The 18,492-nt window shown below is 39.8% G+C and overlaps 1 protein-coding gene across 1 annotated transcript in view; it reads right to left on the bottom strand.

Moving 5' to 3' along the window:
• Window positions 1-18,492, bottom strand: part of LOC115041265 (glypican-6-like) — a 102,567-nt gene that overhangs the window by 66,472 nt on the left and 17,603 nt on the right. The window contains exon 2 of the mRNA XM_029498610.1: window positions 11,997-12,155. Coding sequence (XP_029354470.1) covers window positions 11,997-12,155 — 159 coding nt within the window. The remainder of the gene's footprint in view (window positions 1-11,996; window positions 12,156-18,492) is intronic.

Raw genomic sequence — 18,492 nt, 5'->3', positions numbered from 1 at the left:
CTATTCCCCAACAGAGGGTGGAGCTGTATCTCTTATCGCCGCACCTTACCTGCTGACCTCCACCCAATGTCCTTCAAGGAACAAGTCTCAAGCCCCATCCAGTGCATGTTGCTCTTGTTATTTGTCTTGCACTTGTCCAAAAGAATACTGGAAAATACTGGTTTATTGAGACAAACTCTAGCAAAGTCTGTTGAAGTCAATAGTAGAGGAATTCAAATCACTGTGTAGTGTGTATACTAAAAAAAAAAAAACAAAAAAAAAAAACAACATAAATATTCTGGAGTAGATTTGCTGACGTACCTACAGTGCCTTGTGTTGGGTTCTTAATTCATTTCTCTGCTAAATAAACAGCTGAATCTCTTTGATGATGCAAGCTTGTCGATACGTGATCCCATTTGTTCACAAACCATTGAAATATAAAGAATGTTACTAAACCCCGAACTACCAACACAGCAAAGCTCTGCCAGTGTCCTCCCCTAAGAGACTTGAGAAAAGAGACGATCAATGTTTGAATAGTTTTCTCACTGGCTTATCAAAGACATCAGCTTTTGTTAGCAATAAAAACAATGCACAGCCGCCGTATCATCGCAAACAAGCACTGGTAAATATCTCGAACTGCTCAATGAAAGAAACCATGACAGATTACTGTCCAATATTTGAGGATTCTGCTTTGGCAAATTAAAAATATAATGTTAGGTAAGCTACTTCTAAATCTGCTCCACACTCCTCTGATTACATCTCAGAGCTTTTCTATAACCGTGTATAACCCTCAGAGTTTATTGCAAGGCAAAAAGTCTCCATCATCATGAACCCAAAGCCAATGTAACGACTGCGGCCTATGAACTTCTCGTAACTAAAAATGTAAACACTTGGAAACATGCTAGAAATGGAAATGAACTTTTAAAGTGAACATGGTAGCACAAGAAAAACAGTGGGAAAAAAGGACGTGCGAACATTTCCAACTAATTCAGTTAACTGGACTGTGAAATAAAGGCAAATTTCTATCATATTCCAGCTAATGCAGATTCAGTTCATCACAGCAAAACACGGTCTGAAAACCACTGGACCTTCAGCTCCAGTTCATTAATGTGTGAAGTCAACAACTATGTCAGAGCAAGTGTTTTTCTATGGTCACAGGGAACTCCATCTTCCATTACCAAAAATCGAGTCAATCACCCAAGTGAGTGTTTGCAGCAAATTTGAGGAAATGGTTATAGCTGTGGCTAAAAATGCCTGTTGATTTCCATCATGAGGTTTACCATCCAATACTGTGTGTGCCAAAAAGGTAACTTTAACAACTCCTTCACTCATTCCAGCCTTATTATGTTACGGCACTGCTTGAGCTGTACATAAACAATTAATTATAAAAATAATAAAATAAACAAACAAACTAATGTGTGGGTGGTTTGTTGCATGCTGTCTAAAGTAATGCCACTTATATTTAGTTATATGAAGGCAGCAGGTTTTAAGAAGAAAGAATAGCATCAACTTTGATCAGCTTTTTAAAGACTAATTGGACGTTATTATTCTACGTTTGGATGCACTTTTCCCATTAAAAGAACGGGGAAGTGTGTCCAAACTTTTTTCTGGTACAGTAATTGGCTTATATTATTTTCTTGCATACAGTAAGCCACATATTATTACAATTTCTTCTAAAGTTCTTAAGTTTAATAAGGCCCTGTTTATTATGGAAGAGGCTTGACACTTCAACTATGCATGAAATCCATATTTCTAATAAAACACTTTCAATCTACTTTTCAAGTAGATTAATATAACTGCTGGAATATAGTACTCAGATAATAATTACATTGATAACACCCAGTCAATGTTGACAAGGACATTAGACATTGGCCTTCCAATCCAATAACACTAAAGGATTACCCCAGGAAAGCAATGATGTAATTAATTCAGAGTAGTACAATATAAAGGTAGCTACCAAGTTAGGCACTTTCAGGCTTGGCTCCAAACCAAAATCTCTAAGCTCTAGCTCCTTTCTCTATTCAGTTAATTATATTGACAAAAGCTACCTCCTTTGCTTCAGGCATTTCTGTGCCATCCAACATCTGACACAGTTCAACGTTGAGAGGGGGCTTGAGAAGTCAATTAGCAAGGCTCAGAAAATCAAAGTGATTTCCTCCATGGATGAGATTCACACTTGTTGAATAGCAAGGAGGAAATTGGCGGTGCACATCATTACATTACTGAGACCCCATGGATAAGCAGCTTTGTCTCATCCTTGCTGCTGGAGTGCTTGCCTCCCATAAAAGCTTCCTGGCAGAGCTCTGTCAGACTAATCTATCCTATCCTGCAGTGTCTCTTGCACCTGAGAATAAGGTCACCGAGGTCCTCAGAAGAAAGAAAGAAGAAATAGAGGTTTTTTTTTTTTTTCTCTTTCTTTTTTTTCATGCTTGTTAGGCAACTGTGTCATTTCTTGATGATGATTAGGTTTGCCTAGGCATGAGGAGGGCCACCGTCATGGCCTCACACTGCACAGCTGCAGTATCTCACTCACTCAGAGCCATTTTATGAGAATATTGCAGCTTCTACCTCTGCCCTGCCATTTTTATGTACAATATGATTGACTAGAATTCTTTCAAGGCTTTTGGGACAAACGTGTGCAAATGGTGAGTGCGTGTGAGAATGTAGCTGCAGCAGAACACCTGAACAAATATTTCACAGGATGAACCAAAAAAAAAAAAAAAAAAAAAAAAAGTAAATAATAATAATAACCATACAAGGTTTTTATTTTGATGCTGACAACTTGCTATAGTACCGCTATGTCCCTGGAAAATGACTTAGCCTTCTTATATAAATGCATGTGTAGATGTGTATAATTTAATACTTAAGACAAATGAAAACCTCCTCAACACCACTAAAGTCAATTTTCTTCCATCGCTAATTTTTTAAACACCCGAGGAAATAAACTTTTTTTTTCTTTTTCTTTTTTTTTAAACACTGACCCCATTTAAATTGCAAATTCTTCACCTGGTGTAGTTACACAAAAGAGAACAAGCCAGCCACAATGTGCTCATCTGCATGCGTTTCAAAACTTGGACAGAACAAGACTATGCAGCTCTCCATCCCTAAAACCACACATACATTCTGGCCAACAATTCAATCACTGTCCTATTGTTTCCTAAAAATGAAGACATGCTCCTATAGGCGGTTTACTTTGAGAGGAGAGGCTTCTTGACCATCTCATAAACGGCCCCCCCAAAAAAAAAAAACCCAAAAAACCAAACTATCTCATTCTTAATTGAATAGACTGAAATGAGCTGACATCTCAGCTTTTATCAGAAATGCAAGAATAATCACTGCCTTACCTTCTCGCACTCCTGATGTCAAATTACTGCTGCTGCAATTTGTACGTAAGGCCTGACGTGCCAATTACTCACTGTCACATCTTGAGTGAATGCTAAACTAAAAATGATGCCAACGTCAAGGCCATCACATTCAGTCAATTGTAAATGATGCATGGGAATCAAAAGGAGATGGAACAGTGGGGGTCTATGAGGGAAACAAATCAGCATCTTAGCAGGAGGGGGGTAACATTTTTCATCTTTCTCAATAGGTGGGTCGATCGCTGCTGTAGCCTCAGCAAACTTAATATCCTGAGGATAGAATGTTTTTGAAAGTGAGTTTTCACGATATATGTGTTTCAATATCTGACACAAAGTTGCAATTTAATAAATACATTGAAAAGAAGAATCACATTGCTGCAGGTCCATAGATTTCTTCTTTTTTTTTTCTTTTTTTGCTACAGCAGCCTGTGGAAAGGTATGCCTCTTTACAGCTCTCCTTGAAGCTCACCAGTGGGACAGAGTCCAGGCCATATAAACCCATCCATCCTGAAGTACAAAAGTGACACCGGGACTGCAGCCTGTGCCGGATGATGGAGGCTGCCACCAACTCTCAGCTAAAGCACTGCTGGACAGAGCCCATTCCCTCAGTCCTCAGAGGATTGCAATCATCCTGACATTCACTTACGATAACCCAGGGACACCAAAACAGAGGTTATTTATTTATGAACACTTCCAGGAACTGCAAGTCCACACGGTTTTGGGTTTCATTAGAAATGGACATGCAACTGTCACAGTGGCTGCTGCTCCATCAACGGACTGTAGGGGTTAAATCGATGCGTGGCCCTTCCACGGCCCTAATGTCCTGCTCCGTGGGTAATTTAGTGTCATATCCTGTGTAATGATGGTCTCGGAGAATCGGATGTTTACCAAGACTTGCCCATTTGTAACATCAGGTGTAATGTGTCCTGGAAAAGGAGGTGAATAGTTTAGTGTTTCAGTGTATTAGTTTCTTAAAATGCATTTTCCGATTATATTTGTTCTCCTTTTTACCAATAAGCAGCCAAAGGAAAGTGTGTCTAGTGCTCTTTTAAGTGCAGTCCTTCGGGAATATTCTGCTGTATAAATAATGACTTGATTTGATTTTGTATGTTCTAAGGGGAAAAGATGCTCATCTGCCTTGCTATTTACACATTTTGCACGAAACAAGAAAGCAGGTTTTGGGTTATGCTGTGGGATAGACAATTGCAATCTGATCAGACACAACTTCAGCGCACACACTTTAAAAGTATCCAGTGGAGATTTCTAGTGGGCCCGCAATTTTGTTTGTCTCACAGGTGACGTGATACAGATTTCTGCTACGGATGTCACACTGTTTCCAAAAATAGATATAATAGATGGTGGCAACATGCGAATGTATGCAGCAATGGAGCAGCAGAGGAAGAACGCTCCGCTCAAACAAACATGGTATAAACAATGCAGGTTCTGGGGCTGTTTTAACTTTACTAACGCACATCCACAGTCCATAAAAACTATTTACTGTGGCCCGATCATGAAATGGTCATGAAAATCTAGAGAGCTTTTTTTCTTTTTTTTTAAATTTCCTGCTGAATTTTCCATTTAAAGTGGAGTCATCATGATCCCCATTATAGATTAATAAAGTCTAGAAATACAGATTAACTGCACAAGACTAATAAATATTGTTGACACCATGAGTAGCAAGATTAGATTTACACTTAATCGTCACTTAATCTTTATCTCAAGAAACCTGATATAGTATATGATGCGATTCTCTACATTTCCATTTAATGAGTGGCACCCCCCTAGTGTCCAATGAAACTCCCTGTAATTCATCAGCTTTACTTCTGCCAAATCAGTATCTAGGAGGCCACAGAAGTCCAACTTTTACCCAGTCTCTAATGTCTAAATGAGGCCAAAACCCATCAGAATCATGCACTGTGTAACCTCCTTATCCAATTTATTCATAGTATAAATTAATAATGCTTGCTATTATATAATGCACAAAAGATAATGGGAACTCTAAGTCAGTCCACGAACTCCAGTACTGCAACAGTCAGGCTGTAATTAAATGTGTTAAAGCTATCATTCAAGTTTGCTGAAGCAAAACAAAGATAATTCGTTACACCAGGACGATATTAAGGATGATCACTAAAATTTTAAGCAAACAAATTGTTTGCTTTTTGAAGAGGATTACACTCAAAGAGGCAAAAGTGGCATTATAATTCCAATACATAACCTCAGAGCCTAACTAGGGCAAGTACAGTATAATGAGGACCTTTGAGATCCTGTTTTGATGTAACCATTTGATGTCATCTATGAATTGCTGGGAATTCTCAAACTTTTACTTGGTAAGTGCTTCAGTGAATGCCAAACATGAATAATAAATGTAAAAACTCAGTTTGTGATACTTCGAAGTAAGGATGCTTTATTATATTCTGTTACACCTGGCATTGAATAAATTCAGATCTTAAAGTCATACTCCTAAAATCAATAGCACTGTAGTAATAACATCAAAGTCTCATTTTCGAAGCAGAGTGGAAGATTTTCTTTAGTAGGGACACACAAAAAGATGTTAGGAAGAAGAAAATAATCCATCATCTCGTAGAGAGACTTGTTGGCAAAACTCCACACTTGCAGCATTGTGTCAAATAAGCAAAACATTTCTCTGGTCAGTCTGAGACAAAAGCAGAATCAATCTTGTAAAATGCTTGAAGGGCGTGGAAGCTGTAATATTTGTTTCCAAAGGCTAAATACATATGCTTGTGCAGATATGTAGGTTATCTGTGCCAGCGGCTCACTACATGCAATGGTTACATTTTATTCTTGGGCAACATCTTGTAGCTGTAGTAACCAAGCCAGGCGTGGTATACAGCAGCAAGCAAAAACGTCTTTGTTCTGGACAATAGGGATGAACGGTAGGGCCAACGCAATACAGGCTGTTCACAGGGGACACCGCTGTTCGATTGTGATTGGAACAAAAAGTCATTTATGACTGTAAAAATCACGATCATCGTCTGGTTCACTTTCTGACATGTCAGATGAAGCGGACAAACAGCCGGTATGATCATTCAGGCTGGAGGAGTTGTTGCAGTTTAGGGTTAGATTGAGATTGGAAGCCACTCTAAGATCAGGTTTATATTTTATGAATGCACCTACAATTATGACTTTTACTCATCTTATAAAAACTTAGTTTAAAGTATTCCCAGGCATTATAATCACTGCCTCGGGTCAAACCAGCATTTGTGTTTGTTGTCATCCTCCTCATTATTTTTCTTTAATCCAAATTATGATTCGCCACTTGTCCTGGGCTTGAGAAAAACCCAGCAAAGCAGATATCAAAACATGTGGCTGGGTCTCGATCAGTGTGCTATCTATTTTCTCTACCGGATACACCCCCCCCCCCCAATAAAAACAAAAACCAAAAAAAATTAATGGGTGTCTATTATGTTTGTGTATTACTTTCCCATACTTCTAGCTACAAACTCTGTTCAAATTTGAAAACGTTGACAATAATCTTGTCTATCCATCGCAGTTTTCAGCTATTTCATATCTTCTATACTTTTTGGGCAGCAAATTCAAGTTCAGGTATCATGCAGTATTAGGACAAATTTCCACTTTCTTATGGGTGTGTACCGCACAGAATGCTCAGTTAGACGGGCGTGCAGAGCTGAGCAGAAAATTATCAGCAAAAATGTTATTAAATCATCCTGAAGGGCACATAGTGTGAGCTAGCACCACAGTTTTTTTCCGAAGTTGTAGAGATTCCTGTCCCGTTTCAGACAATGTGTCTACTTTAACAGTGAGCGAAACAGAATTTGTTCTGTGCGCCTCAGGAGGAAAGCAGAACAGTTTCTGTGTTTTACATCGCTGTCTTGTCCACATTTTAGGCTGTAGAAACACCAAAAACCGTGCACTGCCTCAAGAAGATGTTGTGGCGATCACTGTCTGATCAGGTCTCTGATAGGAGTTGCTGTTTTGAGGGCTTCACCGAGCCAAAGATCAGCTCGTTCAGAGCTCTCTGCCTCTCCTCTCAGGGCGTTGCCCTGGTAACCCTACAGGTGACAGCTGCAGGTGTGTGTGTGTGTGTGTGTGCGCGTGCGTGCTGCGTACTACATTATTTGACTACATTCATTCATTCATCTTCCACCGCTTCTCCGTTTCCAGGTCACGGGGAGTGCTGCAGCGCTGCACGATTTCACTACAATAAATGTGTATGAATCCTTATTTGAAGTGGACTGTTGACTGTGATTCAACACTTTGTTCTCCCTCGTTCTGTTGAAAAGAAGCCACAGTAGCAGGCACAGGCCAACCGTGTTGAAGATGAAGAGAGAAATATTTCAGGTCCCATTTCCTACCGTTTCATGCATAACAAAGACGTTTGACGTCCATTCTTCAGATTCTTCACTCATTTTTTGTGATGCAAGGAGGACTTCAATGCACTAAGCAGTAAATCTAGAAACTCCTAAGTTATCATTGAAAAACGAGCACCAGAAAAGCTGTACCTGGCGTTTTGGCGTTGTCTTCGTCTAACAAAGGATGCTTCATCTGGAAATAAAATGTTACAGAAAAAGAATTAATATGGAAAGCTATAACTTGGGCACTGTTTTTCCATTGTGTTTCCCAGCTTACACAGCCCACAAAGAGCTGGTGAAATTGTAGAGACCACAGATTAGAGAGAAGGGGACTCTGCTTGAGTCAGCCTCGGTTTCAGTCGCATGTGAATAAGGGATTGTTGAAGTGAATGAGGGGCGCCGCAGCTCTCAACGTTGAGCAGAGAAGCTCTGCTGGGGCAGGATCAAAGAAGTCAGTCAACCAAGGCTGCTGCTCAATCCAGACTTTAGTCAACCAACCACACACACACACACACACACACTAATCTCTTGCTGAGGTCTCATGAGAAGACAGAGACTTCAACCAAACAGAAGCTAATGAGTATCTACTATATGACAAGCTCAAATGACAAATAAAATACTCCAGATATAAATGAGTCAAACTCTTTCAAATACTGTTCCATTAATCTCCAAAGCTCCCACAGAGCAAATGGTAGTTCTCACAAACCCTAGAATGGAGGCCTAATTGCATTGATATAAATGACAATTTTTAATTACTAATATACACTATACACAAAAATAATAATAGCACTAATAATACAAATGAATCATGTTGGAGCAACACCAGTAAAATGAAGAGATTGAAATACAGCAGCTAGAGTCACTGGGATTCCACCCAATCTGTTCAGACCTGAAGCGCTGGGTTGCTAAAATCTGACACATGCATTCTTGCTACAGAATGAGAGCAAACTGTCTTGACAGTTCTGACCTTTGAGGGAACGGGCAGCTGGAGAATCCAAAAGAAAAGATGCTATCAGAGCTTGCAGAATCTGCTTTTTCCAGAATCCGTTTTAGAGGAGGGAGCCCTGCTAGAGAACACAGTGCTGGAAAACAATGTTTGTAAATAGTCATGAGACAGCAGTCAGACATGAAAGTATTCATTCATTCATCTGCTATCATGGGGGGGGGGGGGGGGGGGGGGGTGCTGAAAACAATCCTGGCTCACACTGGATGAGGGCGGGGTTCCCCCTGGACACGTCCCCATTCCATCTCACCATCTCACGGCCAGCACACAGAGACATACAGATGAACAACCACTCACACTCAGACCTACGGACCATTTAGAGTCACCCACCAAACTAAACATGCATGTTTTTGGACGGTGGGAGAGGACATGCAAACTCCACACAGAAAGGCCCCAGGCCCGGGATCTGAACCTGCAAAAGCCCTAACCCCTGGCTGCCCCCATGAAAGCATACTTCTGGAATAGACTGCCTCAATTCAGCATCAGGGTAGCGATTGGCTGATATAAGCAAACCTGTTGTCATGGAGAAATCTTATGACAGATGCATAAGTTGGTGTGTCTGTTGTCTGTTGGGTAGCATGTTAATACACAAAGAGCAGCACTTTGTCAGCTAGCCCCATGAGCTGCAACTATTTCACAAGCTCTGCATTTCCAGTTGATCTGGTGTGACCTCGCCTTTCAAATGGGCTATATCCCCCTGGCCACATCTCACCATGAACAAATGGCTGCATCACACATGACTCCGGGACCCTTCAATCTTTAATCCGCATTTCCAAGCAAGTTACCCATTGGATTCATTTGCACAACGGAATGCAAGGTTTAATATCAGTGTTTGAGATTATTGAAGCCAAGGGATTATCTGTCTAAAATGTTCCTTCCACTAAAATTGAGACATTTTAAACATATGATACACGAGCTGTTCGGTTTGACGCTGTTAGTGGCCACAAATCAGTGTGTACAGCGGTTTCAGTCTCACGCCATTTGACCAAGCATGAGGCACCTTTTATCATGGTTCATTCACTGCAATTAAATTTTGACAGATACAATGCAGCTCCCTGCTTCCATATTGGAGACCAAAACTGATTTCAGAATCTGGAAAAAACAAACAAACAAACAAACAAAAAAAACGGTGTTATACAGTAACCATACTGAGCCAAAAAATGCAGGGGGTTGCAGTGCTGCGAAGTTGGTTGAGAGTTTCTTCCTACACACTGCGCGTGAATTGGACTGGAATATGAGCGGACTCCGAGTCTCTCTGGGAGAATGCAAGGCGTACGAAGAGATGTAAGCAAAAGCTGACGGGCTCTGCGAAATATCCAAACCTTAATTCTGGTGTGCAACAGTCATTTATGGCTTCAGGATTGCTCAATAATGCATCAAAACCCACAGGCCTCCAGGGGAAGCAGTCAGTAATCAAAAAGTAAGTTAAGGTTTTCATAATAGGGCCCTATAAATAACTAGGGACAGAAATGAGGGCATGTAAAATTGATGAGGGATGATTCAAACCCCATGAGTTAGAGGGAGCTTAATGCAGGGAGAAGGGATGTGATGAGTGGCCTGGCAATATAGGCATGTGTAGAAGATGGAATTGCATAAGTGATTTGTGTCACCAATGTTACCGTATAGCGGTTCAGATGTAAGTACATTGTTCTTGGAGGCATCATCTGTGACGAGGCGCTATTAATGTTGCAATTCGCTGCAGCTTTTATATCGTTTTATCGTGCATTTCAAACACTTGCTTAACCTGTAGCTATCAATTAAAAATGGGTTGCACCCCGTGATGGCACTACAGTTCCCAAGACGTATAAAAGGTTTTCCATTAAATCCTTCAAACTCTGTGTCTGAAGATCCCACCTCTATTTTCATTATGATTATTTTCATTATTATTATTGCATGGAATCAACGCCAGGATCGAAGGTTAATAAGTTCAGGGCACTAACAGAAACGAAACAATTCAAAAGTTAATGCAACAGTAAAGAGTAGTAGCCCTGAGAGAGGCCCTAATCAAGTTTCTGTGGTTGTCTGACTACCCGCTGATGCCGAATGCAATTCATTTCTCATAGCCATCGAAACGCTGATTAATTTTATTTCTGATACAACAACATATACTTCTAACTCTGGCACATCTTATTCTTCATAACTTGAAGGCTTTGTTTGTAACAAGCATGGCAGTGTTACAGAGCGGTGCTTTCTGCCCTTGTTCACATTTTGACCTGTTATCAAGTTGCCCCCTGAACTAAGTCTAATCAGCAGCAGCAAAGATAACCTGCTGCTGGTGACCATCTGTGCCAGCTTCAACTGAGCACCTGGAAGCTAAATGTGATTCTGGATAGTTTGTGATTTATCATTATTATTATAGTTTTTTTTTTTAAAATCGCATAAATGTGGCTATTACATTGCACTAAATTCTGATACAAATTATATGTTCTAAATTATACAGATGAACTAATCTTACCAAGTAAAGCAACAATGCTTTAATTTCCGTTCTACTGTAGTTGCAGGGACATGTTGCCATTATCCTCAGTCCACTGCCAATCCAAAAGATGAATCATTCAATGTTCAGAAGAGAAAAATTTGAAAATGTTCTTCATGATTTTTGGCCAGGTGAAACATCAGTCACTCTCATTCCAGCTCTCATTTTCAGTTTAATGCTGCCACATAATTTTTAGTTTGTTAGCACTTAACATGTACGGAGAGAAAGGAAAGTGGATTTTTGTGCACGCACTTTGCCAAGAACCAAAGAAAACTTTTCCTTTTTCAAGATTTATGAGTCTCGCTTTTCGTATTGAAGGACCTGGATTCCCTCTCACACCTGATCATAGATACTTATGCAGACACACAGATGCCTGAGTGAAGAGGCTAAAGTCTCACAGCTCCAAATCAGTGATTTTTTTTTTTTTTTTTTAATGTGCCACAACGAGTGCTTAAATTGAAATTTTTTATGTGGTGAGGGGCTCTATAGACCCAAAATCTGATTGATATAATTTGAAATCCAGGTTATGATTATGTGCCACAGCTGAAGCCTGGCCCAATTTAACCCCTGCCACAAGTCTGGTACGTACTGTCGAGAAAACATTTTGTTGATTAAACCGAGTCACTCTGATTCTATTCACTGAAGTTATGAACCTAACAAATGAACCGATTCTCCTTTAGCAAAAAAAGAATTATTCTATTCACAAAGGCCATAGTAATCCTTAATCATGCCATCAGTAGTCTGTGTTTACCTCTCTGACCAGGTGGTGGAGACTGGATAACAACTTAAATGTATGACAGTCCCTGCATGTTAAACAGATGAAAACAAACCATTCTTCTAAAGCTTACCATCAAACCTTTTATGCCTCGAGATAAATGTCGTCCTCACGTTGTAACTGCTGTCCTCCACCAGGCTCTCAAAATCCAGTTTGCTCTGCTGGCTGAGTTTGTCCTCCATCTCGGATGTGCAGCAGGTGTATTCCTGAGTACAGACACGCAGGTGCTCACCTGAAAAAGACAGAGACAAAGACATAGAGCGCTGTTTTTACACACACCACTGGCACAAGAGTTGGTTCTCCAAAAGGCTGGGCTGAGTCTTTCATCAAAATACTTCTGTGATTCTGGGAGTCCTCCTCAGTGAGGTTATCAAACTTCAAGCAACTCTTTGAGACCCATCTCTTCTGAGAGTAAAACCTTTCCCAATACCTAGTTAGCATGCATAATTAGAACTTAGTGTGTCGTTTGGTGTTGAGCGGGTTCCAAGTGTTCATCTAAGCTTCATGGCATAATGAAACTCTTTGAAATGTCTCCACGTGTTGAGTGGTGTGGCATCACTAATGAAATAATAATTAAACAAATTGATTACAAGCTTGATTTTTGGGGACGGTAACGGGCATGAATAATGGAATCACAAAAAAAAAAAAAAATCATTGGAATGTTGAAAAGAAAAAAATAAATAAATAAATCACGCCACAGTCATTATCTGCACCGTTATCTGATGGAAACCAGGGTCAGCCCATCAGGCATTGAACGCAAGCTGTATCTCAGAGCACGGCGATGGCTGCATCACCAAGTATTTGTATAGGGACTGAGAAACATGAGATTAGAGGCGACACTGATTTCAGCAAAATAGATGCAGATTCCTAAAGCAGTACAGATTACATCCAAAACCAGGACAGCTTTAGGGCGAAAATGGAAAAAGTCCATGAGTGACTTTACTATCAAGGAGATTTTCACTTTCATTGTTTATCCTCTTTGACAGAACCCGCACAACTCGAATGTTTGTTGATCTTGAAAAGCTTACACCAGATTGTAAATCAACAAAGCAACATGACAGCGCCACACTCTACCACATTTAAAGATGAGAAAATAACCTGGCATTTGACTAAATTCACCAGAAATTGCACCATCAACCGAATATTAACAACTGCCAGAGATGTAAGAAAATGAAAGTGAGTAATCTTCATAAATTATTCAAACGCAGAGAACCCCGAAGCCAGAATATGCCCACTTCCAAACTAATGCGTCATGTTCTCCTTCTAGTGATGAGATTAAAAATGATTTCCATTACAGGCCTTGTTTTGTTGTTATTTCATAAAGAAGCACTTCATTGTAAAGCTCTGACTTTGAGCTTGGCATCAGTAGCCTATGAGAAAGCCTTGCGGGTTCCATCATGGATTACATGTTAGTTAGAAGCAGAGATTTGTAAAGAAAAAGGCGAGAAAGACAGACATAAGACCAAAAGTACGCACATTTTAACTGCCTGTCTTCCTGGGCAGCAACATCTTAAGAAGGCAGCAGCTTTGCAAACTCTTAGGGAAACAATTATTGGTCTTTGATTAGCTCCGAGAAAACAGAATAATGTTAGAGGAGCCAGGTTTTTGCTTTCATGCTGTATATATTATATGCGGCCTCCCGTTCCACATCTGAGGCCAACATCCAAAGTTTAAGGAACAAAAAGTCTGGCCAGCAGTTGCATGAAACAGACAAGATAATATATTTTTTTTAAGTTTCTTTTTTTTTCCCGCCACCGCACCAGTGGGGGATTGGTGAGGAACGGCATCTGATTTTGAAACTTTTTCCAGATGGATTTTACTCCACAATGTGAGCGCGGGCAGGGCCACTGATGCTCTGCATGCATATACAGTAAGCTGCAGATGAAGGAGCTGTGCATGGATAATTAAACAAAGAGGATGCAGTATGTACGTGCTGGCACTCTCAAATGTGCTTAATCCTTAATCAGTCCTTAGAGAGGCACCAGGTTACAGTAATGAGGTGCACCGTCAACGGCTCAACACGAGCTCGTTGTCTCCAGAGTAATGCAGACGCCTCCTGGCCGCGAACTCTCTAAGACAACCAGCTAGTTTGCAATGCAGCAGTTGATTTCTTTTTGGTGATTCTTCAAGGTTTTTTTTTTTTTTTTTTTTTTTTTTTTTTGTGTTGTTGTTTTTGTTTGTTTCTCTAACAAACAACAATGGTGTCAATTCTCAACAATGCGACAGCTGTCACACTTTGTTTCAAGTGTGTGGAGGCACAAACCACAATGCAAAAATCTGTCTTCCATGCTCTGATCGCTGCAATTCATGTCAAGAAAGGTCTATTATGCAGGATTTTGGTTTGAGGTTAGTGTAGCATGGCTGACACAATTTTGTTAATTTCTTTTTTTCATTATTGAATTTCAAGTTTTCCTGACAGAAATCAATCGCTGTATATTTTTCCAACCACAGGTAATGCCACTTTGTGTTGTGTTTGCTTTCATGTGAGCTCCCATTCACGGACACATCATTTAAGTACCAGTCACATTGTGTTTTTGGAGTAAAGGTTTTTCCATTAACTACTTCTGACCTGGAATCAGATTCTACTGGCAGCTTGTTAGCAAATAAAACAACCAACTGAACACCTCACCTCAGTCCTGTGGGCTATATTTCCCCGAGCCTAAAGGATTGCAGGTGTGGAAATAATACCTACGTAAAACTTTGGCACATGTGAAAATGTCTAAGTTTATCACACTGCAACAGGGAGCCCCGATGCTCTGAACTGTAATAGTTTATTATTGAATTATATAATAATAATTAATATAATTAATTATATTATATAATTTATAATTTATTATATAATTTATTTTATCAAAATAAAAAGCATGCCACTGTTGCCAAGTGAAGGTTGGCCAAAAAAAAAAAATATGTATGATCAATAACAGACAAAGTGCCCTCAAGTGTGAATGACAGCTACAAAGAAACATTGTTCATCTTTAGAAGTCATGCACGACTGTATTCTCCTTTGACTCTTTTTTTTTTTTTAAATTAACATATCATTTGACATATCCATCTGCTTTCACCATTTTGAAAATTGTGACTGCTGTGTCATAAACCAACTTAAAATGAAGGATTTAGCTCGCAGTCAGCTACTGTGTGAGGTGGATGTTTATGATGTGAAGGCTACTCCTTCTCTCCTTTGCTCACATTTTTTATTTGTCGGGCTGCTTTCCATGTTAAAGATACATACCCAAATTAACAGCAGGCTACAAATAGCAGTTTTCCCAAAATAATAAAGCACAGAACTCTTCACGACGCGCTGTATTGCCAAAAGTATTCGATCACCTGCCTTGACTCACCAAAACTGACACACCAAACGAGATTTGTCCAAAATCTCTTGGTATGTAAGATATCTGGACAATTCCATGCTCCCTACTTCGTGGGAACAGTGTGGAGATGGCCCCTTCCTGTTCCAACATGACTGTGCACCAGTGCTCGAAGCACGGTCCATACAGCCATGGATGAGGTGGACTGGCCTGATAGAGAAGCTATGGGATGAATGAGAGTGGAGACTGAGAGCCTGGCCTTCGCGTCCCACATCAGTGTGTGACCTCACAAATGCGCTTCTGGATGAATGATCAAAAATCCCATAAACACAATCCTAAAGCTTTTGGAAAGCCTTCCCAGAAGAGTTGAAGCTGTTATAGCTGCAAAAGGTGGACCGCCGTCACATTAAACCCTCTGGATTAAGAATGGGATGTCACTTAAGTTCATATGCAGGTCAAGGCAGGTGAACGAATACTTTTGGCAATGTGGTGTAATTTCACAAAATCCTAATGCAGATCAGCGTTGTTTATAGTTCTTAAGCCCAGTTTCAGAAGTACAAAACAAGCATAAACGCCTACCTGAATGAACTATTGTCCTCACATCTACGTAGGATTTAGGTGTACTAGACTGTATCTGTAATGTTCTAGTTGGTTTCTTTGTACACAAGATGTAAATTTGAAGCCAAGCTGTCAATAAACTGCATGCTTGTGAGATCACAGTTGTGCTCAGATGCTGTCAGGCTGATTTCAGCTTGTAGGACTCAATACCAACGGTGCCAACAAAAATGGGGACAAACAACAGAAAGCCACAGATGTCTGTTTAGGCTGAAAACCTATAATAAATATATTCAGAGAAGAATTAAACAAATTCTTTGTGGAAGTGTAGTCACAATTGCTCAACAGATAAAAAAAAAAAAGATAGAAATTTTAAACATTAAAACTGTTTAAATATGAAATAAATAGAATCAGTGTGTCTCCACCTTTCTCAAAGCAGTATGATGTAACTGATGTTATGTGGTACAGGTATTTTTTTTTATAGCTGCTGTAAAAAAAAAAATGTGAAGGATTTATAATAAATACTCTTCCACCTATTTTGACAACTTTAATATAAGAATATTAGACTTGTTTGGAATCTGTCAACACACGGCAATTCATCTGAAAGCCTGTGTTACAATATGCATACATAAACAGCCTCCTTCACAAATTTTTTGGGAGGTAGAGCTGGTAGCAAAAGAGCCCTGAGGGAGAGAAAAAAATATTGAGAACTGTTTTTATTGCTCACATTACCGATGGCTGCAGGTGAAGAGGGGCAAGTGGGAAGTTGGGAACAGTCCCAGAGCACGTCCATGACATCTGTTAAAATGGCTTGCCAAATCAGGACTGAGACTAAATCTTTCCCTTTTTGAACATTTATTAAAAACCCAAAGTGGGACTGCACTTTTAAGCTTTATCTTTTTCGGTAATGTGTCCTGTCCGTCAGCTAAAGGTTTTATTCAGCCGTTTTGAGTTTTGGAGAAATGCATATAATACGTGAGCTCAGGGTGAAAAAAAAAAAAAACAACAGGGGCATTAGTGTGGCTAAGATGTTTTTGATCCAGAGAGAAGCCTTCCTGTATTTATATCCAATATAACAGCTGTATCTGAGGCTTCAGGTCTGCCATTTCTACCCACATTCATGATTCATTATAGCCTTCACCTGATCACAAATTCATGGATCCACACACGCAACAATAGACAGGCGTACGTACATGTATAATACATTATTTAATCAAAGGTTTATCTATGATTTATGATTAAGTGGTTGCAATCACGTCCAACAGCCAATGGTTAAGTCATTGCCGTTAGAGAGAAACTAGACTAAAGAGGCCTTTACTCATATGTTTGTCCAAGTGCAACTTGTTTCTGTAGCGATTTGTCTTTGCGCCTCCCTCAAGTGCAGATGTCAGATGTTGTGGCTGCACATCTTTCACAACAGGCTGAACAGAGATTTAAATATATGTAATTACACAAGGCAAGATAATTGAGGAAAAATGCTAATTTTCTTCGAGGATTCCACTATGAAATGTTCTGGCATAATCTCAAATGTTTCCTAATTAAAGAGAAGCAAGGCATAAGAAATATTCTTCATCTTACAAATGCAACCACACATTAGTTGTTTACTTCAGTTTCTTGCCGATGAGCAGATGTGTTCGACTCCGCTGGATCACTAACTTCACGAGCTGCAATACCCGACTGAAGCCGAGCATTGTGATTAGATGAAATTGCTGACTACAGTGTCAGAACGCTCACACAGGCCCGCATGAAGATGATCAATGACTGAAGAAAAGTTTGTGAGACAATGCTCATTTAGCACGTTATCAGCTGCAAACAGAGCTCCTTTCACAAAATCCAAAGCTCCCAATCCATTATAAATGTTACTTTATAATGAAAGATTATCACGTGTTAGGATGTTCTAAACATAGAAACAACCAAAGTCTGGCACAAATGGGTCATTTGAGGAAGTGGATGAAACTACAATCATGCAGAGACAAAAGAAGAACCAACATCATATGCTACGCTTCATTCCAGAGATGTCTTGTCTTTGGCCTGTCTTCCGGTTGTCACCCCTTGATGTTAAAGAAGCATGCATGCGTGTTTGAAGTTTCATATGTAGGCACATACTGCAATCACGTCCAACAGACAGGCGTAAAGGACGGTAGAGTTCTTATACTTTTTTTTTTAAATAGTGTTTCATTAAAACTGTCAGAGGAGGCTGCAGCATGCCAGGGAGCTGTGTGATGTTAAAGCTCAACAATTGAAGCAGACGCTCTGATGATACGGAAGATTTACAGTTTTAAAGTCTCTAAGATGTATTAAAGATGAGGGCTGCTACTGGGCTTCTCTGCCTACATTTTCCCTACTGTATGCTTTTATTCTCCTGGTTCTTAATGACAAGGAAAATGACTGGCAGAAGCAAATACATTATTCCTCACTACTAAGAACTCCTTACAGACAGATAAACTGTTCCTTTATCAACACCATTGCTGTTGAGATCTTTGGCTCACTGTGACAACTGTCAAAAACATTTTGCCATGTATTTCCAGTACATTTCCAGTTTGGCAAGAATTTCAGCCTCCGTGGAATCAAAAAAATAAGTATAGTATAGTATTTTCAGGATAGTGACTTGGTACTGGACTAATATGAGACAGTCCAGCCATCACAGGGCTGTTAGAAGTTAGCATGAAATCTGGAGACAGCTTATGGTGAGTAAAAGAAAGTGAAGTT

The sequence above is a fragment of the Echeneis naucrates genome, chromosome 3 (genome assembly GCF_900963305.1).
Source record: "Echeneis naucrates chromosome 3, fEcheNa1.1, whole genome shotgun sequence".
NCBI lineage: Eukaryota > Metazoa > Chordata > Actinopteri > Carangiformes > Echeneidae > Echeneis > Echeneis naucrates.
The sequence above is the reverse complement of the archived record's forward strand: the minus strand, read 5'-3'. Positions and strand labels throughout refer to the sequence as shown.